Source organism: Balaenoptera physalus, assembly GCF_965194825.1.
Source record: "Balaenoptera physalus genome assembly, chromosome: 4".
NCBI lineage: Eukaryota > Metazoa > Chordata > Mammalia > Artiodactyla > Balaenopteridae > Balaenoptera > Balaenoptera physalus.
Genome location: NC_138891.1, coordinates 127159181 through 127168608, shown reverse-complemented (window position 1 = coordinate 127168608; position 9428 = coordinate 127159181). Strand labels below are relative to the sequence as shown.

Genomic DNA, 9428 nt, shown 5'->3' with positions numbered 1-9428 from the left:
AGGGGGTACTTGAGGGAGGAAGGTACCAGAAGACAAAAGGTGTGAGATAGTAGCCGGAGATAAAAAGTGACAATCGCGCCAATGAATGATGGAGTCTGTGAATAAATGGGAGGTTGAAAATGGAGATAGGGAGGGTGGTAGTGGTAGAGAATATAATTTAAATGGTGGTTAAATTTAAATCGTGGTTAGCTTCAATCTTGAAAAAAGTAAGATTAAAGATTCGGGTATCTGTGGCGAGGGGATGAAGTGATCCACCATGGCATTTACCTGGGGTAGGGGCAAAGGGAAGACAGAAAGCATCACAGGCTGTGAGACTAGGCAGGGTGAAGGGAAGCTGTCCTAGGACAGAAGAATTTGAGAATTTAAAAGGAAGGAATGTTGGGGGCAGAGAAAAAACATCTTGTGTAAAACATCCTGCATCGGATAGACCTGGGTCACGTAAACACTGCCTCTTCACTTGTCAGCTTTGTAAACTTGGCAGTCACTGACTCAGTTCATCTCAGTTTCCTCATCTGTAAAATGACGACATTGCCCTCTTTATACAATCGTTGAGGTGAATGAGATCTTATACAGCCTCACCTCCATCCACCCCCCACTTCCACGACATATATAAAGTGTTCAATAAATAGTTGTGACATTTTACTTTCAGAGCATTTTTTCAGCATTGGAAAGGTTGGCAGGCACCCAGCCTGAGATGAGATTCTCATCTTAGGCAGCTAAAGCATTAGCCTTGTAGCTACAGACGGTAAGAGGGACTAGTTTCCTGGGTTTCATTGAATAAAAATAGGTGAATGACTCTTCCCCTGCACCATTAAATGGGGCTAAAAAATTGAACACGTTCAGCTATTTTTATTAATGTAGACTTTAATCAGACACCACCACCTGTGAGATGAAGTTTTTTGCAAGGCTGTATTGAAAAACAGTTCCAGATTTAATTAGGTTAAACCCCCAAGTAAAAATAAATTAAATGTAGTTACAATGATAATAATTAAAACAAAACAAAACTTGCTATTAAAGATACTAATGCCCTAACCTTTATAAAACACAGTTTTACTTCACGAAAACAAAATCAAAATGTTCTAAGAATTATAATGATACTTTTTTGTTTTTTTTCTTTTCATGCTTCACCACCGAGAGTTGGGAAACTATGCATGTGGGCCAGATCCTGTCCTTGCCTGCTGTTTTAAGAACACAAACATGACCATTTTAAAAGTATTGTCTGTGGCTGCTTTCATGCTACAATACAATGACAGGAAAAATGGCAGAGTTGAGTACAGTACAGGCAGTTATAGCAGGGACCATATGGCCTACATGTCTTAAAATATCTACTACCTGGCCCTTTACGGAAACTGTTGGAAGGGGTCTGGTGAGAATCACTGAATGTCACAGACAAGTGGGGGCAGTGTGACAACAGGCATCTTCCCAGTGACCTGGTGTCCAGGCATATATTTGGCACTTGGTGAATACTTAATCCAATTGCCTGTCCCGTGAATCCTGGCGATTCGCTCTGCCTATTGGGCAAAAAGAGTGGACTCCTTTAAAAGCAGTTTAACCATGTTCAAAGTTGTCAAAGGCAGTGAGGGACCTTTTCGTCTAGATTTGCCTGGAACTGGAAATGCCCTAGCCATATCGTCTTTTCAATATGAAACGAATAATCAAAATAAGTTCTGGATGCTTATGCTTTTAACACAGTCTAATTACTCTCCCTATTACATGGATCATTGGAATTTTCGCTTTGTAACACTAGCTGGAGGTCTTTGTGATCTACCAGTTTAGAAACCAGATGATCGGACCCATTTTTCATTTCATTTCTCCTGTGTTTTCTACATATCAAGCGTAGCACCAGGTGCCAGGAGCCACACTGAGCTGTTTCATCTCATTTTACTTGTCAGGCAACCACTCCTCCCCTCCATATCCCTGACTTTGCCATAAGCAGGGTTGGAAAACCACTGGCCGTAACAGCAAGGGACTCGGCCCAATGCAAAATTTCACTGCACGATTTTTAGAGACAGAGAGATGTGAAGTCACCATCACGCAGGGACAAGTATCTGTAGGGTTATGTGTGTTGGTTCCAATGGTGAGTTCTGATGTCAAAGTCACTGATCCTCTTTCAAAGGGGTCTTAGGGGAAGGAAATAGCAACAAGCAGCTCTGGGGGTGAAATAAGACACTTGGGTTTGTGCTTAACTCTCAGAACGATGTTTAATGAAGAAGTCAACGACACACACCAGGTGAGTGAGCTCTGGCCATTAGGTATTTTTCTTCATGTTGCTTTTGGTTCTCAGACATGAAAGTAAACAAAAAGTGCAAATCCTCGGGTATAAGACCCTTCCTGCCACTTCCCTTCTGTGAATATATTAGTGATAAATGAGCAACAGAATAAGCATTGTATTAGGGGGAAAAGGAGGATTCTGGGAGAAATGAGACCAGAGGTTCCTTTTGCATCTGTCAGAGTATTTTCTGAACCCTCTAAATCAGACTCTTGCACAGAGAGGGTGCACACAGCTTATACTTTCATGCTCTGTGGATTAATTTCACAACCAGTATGATATATTTTTTAGTAACTTACTCTAGAAGTTACGATATTTAACACTTCACAAGCCCCAGAATATTACAAAGTATTTTGACTCCTTTAACTTTGTCCAGACACAAGAAGCCAGACTGTATTGTAGCTGCTGACAAAACTATTTGTGTAAAATAAAAATTTCAAGTGATGTAGCAGTCATAAAGACTATAATGAAACACCAACTTCACCTCCTCATGTACCTCTTGGCAAATGTAAGACAAAGCAGAGTTTTATAATCTTTTAATAGTGCAACAACTGTGGTTTTGGTGCATCGCAAAGGTGGAATTCTTTTAAATTATAAAGGATTTTGTGTGCTTGAAGTCCTAGGAAAAGAAAGAAAAACCAAGTTTAAATATGATGTATTACTTAACGTTTAAAGAAATATAGAAATCTTATGAATACAAAGATACATCCACTATGAGAATCTTGCAGGTACAAACCAGCATATATTTAATTAAATCTATTTTATGGGGAATTAAATAATTAAATACCAGGAGACAAATCCTTGAAACTTTGCCTAAAGCGTAAAGAAGTAGGAGTGGGAATTAGAACAGGAGAAGTCCTGTTTGCTGGGGGCATGCTACTGGCATCTAGCAGGTAGAGCTCAGGCGCCCCTAAGCATCCTACAACGTACAGGACAACAAAGAATTATGTGACGTTATAAAAAATTCGTTATATAAGCCTTAGAAGAAATTGTCATTTCTTATATAAATTGTTATATAAGAATCAGAAGAACATGTCAGTAGTGCCAATGTTGAGAAACCCGGCTCTAGGGCAGAATTCAAATTGGACACTCTTGCTCTTGGCTGATGAGGGAAACGGAGCAGAAGACAAAGAAAAAGAGCGAAGCTTTTGTTCTTCCAACTCAGCCACAAAGTGTCTCTTCCTGTTTGGTCAGGTGTGATTATTTTACTCCGCACTCAAGGAGCATTTTCTACAAATTATAGGAGCAAATATAGAGTCAACACGCTGCTTGTCTGCTAATTAATGAAAAATATGCTTTGGTATTGTAAACCGCAAAATAAAGTGATTTCCATGATAGATTCTGGAGTAGACAATTTTTTAAATTTTTGGCGGAAAAAACGTCTATGGAACAGTACGTAGGTCTTAAAGGTCAGTGTCCATCAGAGTCACTTAAGTGTTTAAAATACACGCCCCACTCCAAGCTCTACTGAAAGGAAATCTAAGCAAATCCCTGCCACAGAGTACTAAGGAATTCAGGGAAGTAGCGCTCCATTTCTCAAGAAAGGGCTTAGACTTCTAAAAACATCGGAAACCTCCCTTCCCTCACTGTATTGCTGAAAAATAGTCCAGAAGGCTGAATAACCATCCAAAGAGCTACAAAATCTGAGCAATGATGGTATTTACTGCTTCAATGTAGTGCTTACAAATGCAAAAGTACACAAGGGTCCAAGCATCTAAATTATGTTCCCTTAACCATCTGAATTAGATAATTCTTGCATCTTTTCAAGGATTTCTGAAATGTTCCTTTCTGCAAAAGCAGAGGATATTCCATATCCCTAAAATTTCCAAGTGCTTTGAATAACCACAGGAGAGTCCTGGAACCACAGATCTTCTGGAAGTGATCTGCTTGGTCAAGCTGACAAGAATCAAGGTACCTTGGTCCCAGCTTGGCCATTGTAATACTGTGAGAATGTGTGTCCTAATTTCTTCATCTATAAAATGGAGCCAATAATGCCAGATCTAATGATACTAAGGAGGCCGACTAATAATAGAAAACACCATGACAGAAAATAATGGGATGGTAAAGCCCCACTGCTCTACAAATGCTGCTTTCCCAGACAGGGGATGGGAGCTAACATTTATTTAGCTCCTTCTAAAGACCAGCGGTAGACACTAGTACAAGGTATATTAAAAGGGAAATATACTTTAAAAATACTCACATTTTCACTCATTGCAGTGGCTTTAGATGCAGAACTACTCTTCCTGTTTGTGGAACATAAAAGACAGCATTTACTATATTATTGCTTCCAATTCTAAAACATATATCCTCTTTTAGTTAATGTTACCTCCACACATTTTCTCAACAGGAAGATGAACATTTATCTTAGCCAGGTACAAAAGCCCCCAGCAATCCTAACTGAATTTCTTATATTTACAGACAATATTCATAGAGAAAACCATGCAACAAAATATCAGTATGTGTGAAGCCCTTTGTGTCTACTTGTAGCCTAAGGCTAGATACTAACGACTTTTGCGGAATATGCAAACCAGAGACTTAACTAACTTTTAACTCAACTCATTGACATTTACTATTTTGCAAGTTTAATCATTATAATCTCAAATTTCATTTTTTCCATGGAAAGAAAGTTTTATGTGGTGACTACGGTTCCAGTTACCTGTTATGGGCTGAACTGTGTCCCCACCAAACATTCACAGGTTCAAGTCCCAACCTCCCAGTACGTCAGAATGTGACCGTATTTAGAGACAGTGTCTTTAAAGAGGTAATTAAATTAAAATGAAGTAATTAGGGTGGGTCCTAATCCAATATGACTGATATCCTTATAAGAACAGGAAATTCAGACATAAACAGGTATGTTTAAACATAAGATCGTGTGAAGACAGGGAGAACACCACCTTTAAGTCAAGGAAAGAGGCCTGGACTTCTAGCCTCCAGAACTATGAGAAAATAAATTTCTGTTGTTTAAGCCACCAGTTGATGGCACTTTTAAGGCAGCCCTAGCAGACTAATACAACATCCAATTCATTGTCCAACAAATTTTGAGGAGCATGGATTTGACAAACGGAAGATGTGTCTAGGAATAAAGATATTGCCTCCCAGATTACTGCCTGGGTTAATAGAGACAGTAATAGGGACTGAATGAAAGAATAATAACCTCCCTCACCCTAGCATTGCCAGCCTTTCTCCATATATAAGATGATGTCTCTCCTCTGTTCATAACCCTCCCTCCAATCACTTTCCATCTTACTCAATGAAAGTGGGAATCCTCACAATTGCCTGGGGTGCGATGGGGGGTTGGCCATACCACCATCAGGCTACCCTGCTCTTCAGAACTCACTCCTGAACTGGCTACCGCTAGTCCTGCTAACTTGGACCTCATCCTGGACTTGCACTGGGATATTATGAGGCTCAGAGACCATCACTGAGGAGCAAGTCTAGGAACAGGAAATCAATGGCATCTCCTTGGTCTTCAAAAGACTTAGGAGATGACAAAGTCTCCAAAGCATGGCAGCTGAGAGTAGAGGGGAACGCCCATAGAGTCGAGGTTGGGTCTGCCATTTCCGTACATACAAGAAGGACAGGCACAAATCAACTGCAAATTAACTGGAGACTCTGGTGATCTCATCCAGATCTCATGCACCAATGACTCCTAAATTTCTAACTCTAGTTAAGATGTTTCCCCAAACTCCAGATTCATATATTCAGTTACTCACTAATTATCTCTACTTGGCAGTATAATAGGCATCTCAAATATTAAAAAAAATTTCAAAGCACTCCAGACAGACCTCTCTACCTACCTCCACCACCACTCTCAAACATGCTCCTGAAACCCTTCACACTTCAGTAAATGGTAACTTCATCTTTCCCAGAGCCTTGGAGCCATCTTTGATTTCTCTCTTCTTCTCACAGCCCACATCCAATCAACCAGCAAACTGTTCAAAATATATCCGGAATCCTATCACTTCTCAACATTTCTGACACCGTCACTTTGGGACCAGCCGCCATTTTCTCTTGTCTAGATTAGTTAGTAGTTTCCTAACTGTTCTCCCTGCTTCCTCCACCCTCTGTCACCTTACAGCTTATTCTCAACAGAGCAGTCAGTGTGAGCTTCTAAGAACTAAATAAGAAGATGCTACCCCTCTGTTCAAGGTCCTCCAATGATGTCCCATCTTACTCAGAACCAAAGCCAAACTCCTCACAACTGCCTGGAACGGACTCCATATAATCTGGCCCCCACTACACTACTTGTGTTCACTCATCTCCTCCCTGCATGGTTCTCATTCTGTTCCAACCGCACTGGTCCCCTTGTTGTTCCGCAGATACTCCAGGCACGCAGAGCTTCGAGATCTTTCCCTTTGTTCTCTCCCCTCTGCTTATCTGCATATCTCAGACGTCCCCTCATCAGTGAGGCCCTCTCTAACCACCTATTTACAAGGGCAATCTCCACTCCTCCCCTGTGCATTCTCTGTTCTCTTATCTGCTTTATCTTTCTCCGTAATACTTATCACAATCTGACATACTGTCGCACTCATGTAATTGTTTACTTTCTGCCTTACTCTACTAGAATGCAAGCTCCGTGGGGCAGAGGGGTTTTTTGGTCTATTTTATTCACTGCTCTGTTATCAGTCCCTAGGACAGGGTTGGACATATATTTGGTATTCAATTAAATGTAAAAATGACTGTTAGGGAAAAATTTATTTGAACATTTTAAATTTAGCAAAACACAGGAAAAAAAAGTTTTTCAAGTAGTACTATGGAAATGCCTACAAAGTCAAATTAGTGACTGTATTTCTTCTCTAGGTAACTAAGCATCATTGACAAGTTGGCATGAGGCATGAGGTAGGATGTGTTCCTTGATGAATTTGAGTCACGGCCCATAGAATTAAACCCACACAAACAACCCAACTTCCCATTTTTGACTTTAAACAGATGATGAACAAAAAAGTAGTTGATATGGGGGAAGGCATGCATTAAGAAAGTATACTTACTGGAAGGAGGTTTCTTCTACAAAAGAACAAGTATATATCATTAATGCAAGAATTAATAGGGTATGATACAGATTCATATAAAAATGAGTTTGAGCTTAATTCCTTTTTCTCAGTTTTGATTCTCACTTGCTGACATTGTATACCTTCTAAATCAAGCGTTGGCAAACTTTTTCTGTAAAGGTCCACATGGCAAATATTTTAGGCTTTGTGGGCAAAGAGGTAAAATTGAGGATATTAAGTAAGTACTTACATAACAAAAGAGAAAACAAATTTTCAAAAATTTTTATCAATGAATTAAAAATATAGCAATAATAATCAAAGTCTTGTAATACAGGTCTACTAATTAGAAGAATGGAATTCTTTGGAGGGATAACATTTATCTTATTTGGGGGTTCAACGTTAGGGTTCCCTATTATCAAATAGACTGCAATGTTTATATGTAAAAACCATTCTTAGCTCGTGGGCCATAGAAAATCAAGTGGCAGACCAGATTTGGTCCATGGGTCATAGTTTGCCAACCCCTGTCTGAAATGCAAGTTCAAGAAAATGGTTCTCTTAGATAGATTTCCTGCTAGATGAAAACGGGAGTAACATTCTTAGCTAATGAACTAATAATATTCACGTAAAATCTTTAATTAATTCAGTGTTTTAAGAAAAAACGTTTACCAAGTCTTCAATAAAAACACTCAGACAGGTATTCTTTGCAGGTAGAAAAGACAAGAATTTTGAATGAGCAACCTTATCTGTCTGTATTTCCACTGGTGACCAGCAGGGGGACTCAGCCGGATTACATTACACTGGACTGGATAGGAGAACCACACAACAGCTACTATTAATTCACAGAGCAGTTATTCTTAATTATAGGGAATATCCTTGAAACCACATTCATGGATACATTTTACAATACCTATTTATAGGTATTATTACAAACCCCCTTTAAATTTAAGTTTTATTTTGGTATAAGATATTTTTTAAACCTAAATTTCAAAATTAATGTTCCCTATAAAACAGCAGGTCTAAAACTTGTTCATGCTATAAATTTATTATCCTTAAAAATTCTACTTTATACACTATTTTTAGTGGACTTGATGGAGTTCTGCAACTTTGAAGGTCTCAGATAATTTTAAAGACTGGGAGTAAAGAAACGCATTAAGAGAATAAAACACTTAAAAATCTCATCCATTTACATCAAACCTATTGTATCACCAAATGGGAGTTCCAAGAGACCTAAACTTGAAGAATTAAAAACCTCAGAAGCAACTATAATACAATAGGTTTCTAGTTTTTAATTGAACAATTGTCTTCTAAATACAGTTGTGCTAAATTCGGCATTCAACATTCCACTGTTCTATACTGATAAAACATTTCAGATTTATTCCAATGAAATTTCTTATCATAAAACTAGAAATTAATTTTCATCTTTAGATATACAATCCCTTACTTAAAATAAAAGGATCTTAAATACATGTACATGTACTATAAATATCCACCCCCATTGCACATCTCTCGGCATCGCTGCACTATGCCCCTCCCCGGTGCCTCTCACATATTCTGTGATGATTCCTGGAATGCTGCGAAGAGACACCTCTGCCTTTCCTCCCTATGTTCGCCAGGGTGCTTCATGACTCACCTTCGTGTCATCTTGGACATTTTCTACTGCAGGAAAATGAACGAAAAATATTCTCCAGAGTCTGTTAGAACATCTTAGGAGAAACAGTGTCTCAGAAGGAAACTCTATATCCACAAGAAGTTGTCTGGCAAAGAGTGAAATTCACTTACTTGAAAAGTAGCCTTTCCTCTGGGCATAGCACACGCCAAGGCCACAGACAGAAATCACTAAGGCCACAACTACTACAGCTGCTATGATGCCACTTATGTTGAGATCATCTGGAATGCAAAATAAACCATGCATGAATTCATGTCAAAAAGACGGACCGATGTAGTCATTAAATCAAAAAAGCTCAAAAAACTCCCCTTGGACTTCCCTGGTGGCTCAGTGGTTAAGAATCCGCCTGAAAAAAAAAAAAAAAAGAATCCGCCTGCCAGTGCAAGGGACACAGGTTCGAGCCCTAGTCCGGGAAGATCCCACATGCTACGGAGCAACTAAGCCCGTGCGCCACAACTACTGAGCCCGCGTGACACAACTACTGAAGCCCGCGCGCCTAGAGCCC

At 39.4% G+C, this 9428-nt stretch overlaps 1 protein-coding gene across 5 annotated transcripts in view; it reads right to left on the bottom strand.

Moving 5' to 3' along the window:
• Positions 1-829: 829 nt before the first annotated feature.
• JAM2 (junctional adhesion molecule 2) overlaps positions 830-9428 on the bottom strand; it is a 67655-nt gene continuing 59056 nt past the window's right edge. Inside the window, exons 7-11 of one of the 5 annotated variants that reach the window (XR_014263098.1) lie at positions 9037-9144; positions 7258-7273; positions 6067-6201; positions 4470-4512; positions 830-2888 (exon numbers count right to left, since the gene is read on the bottom strand). Coding sequence is in view for 1 of the 5 variants with exons in the window: in XM_082460574.1 (XP_082316700.1) it covers positions 2856-2888; positions 4470-4512; positions 7258-7273; positions 9037-9144 (200 nt within the window). In the remaining 4 variants the exon portion in view is untranslated. Of the gene's footprint in view, positions 2889-4468; positions 4513-6066; positions 8911-9036; positions 9145-9428 lie in introns of those variants that run through there. The other 4 variants (XR_014263097.1, XR_014263100.1, XM_082460574.1 and 1 more) reach the window with 4 other exon arrangements.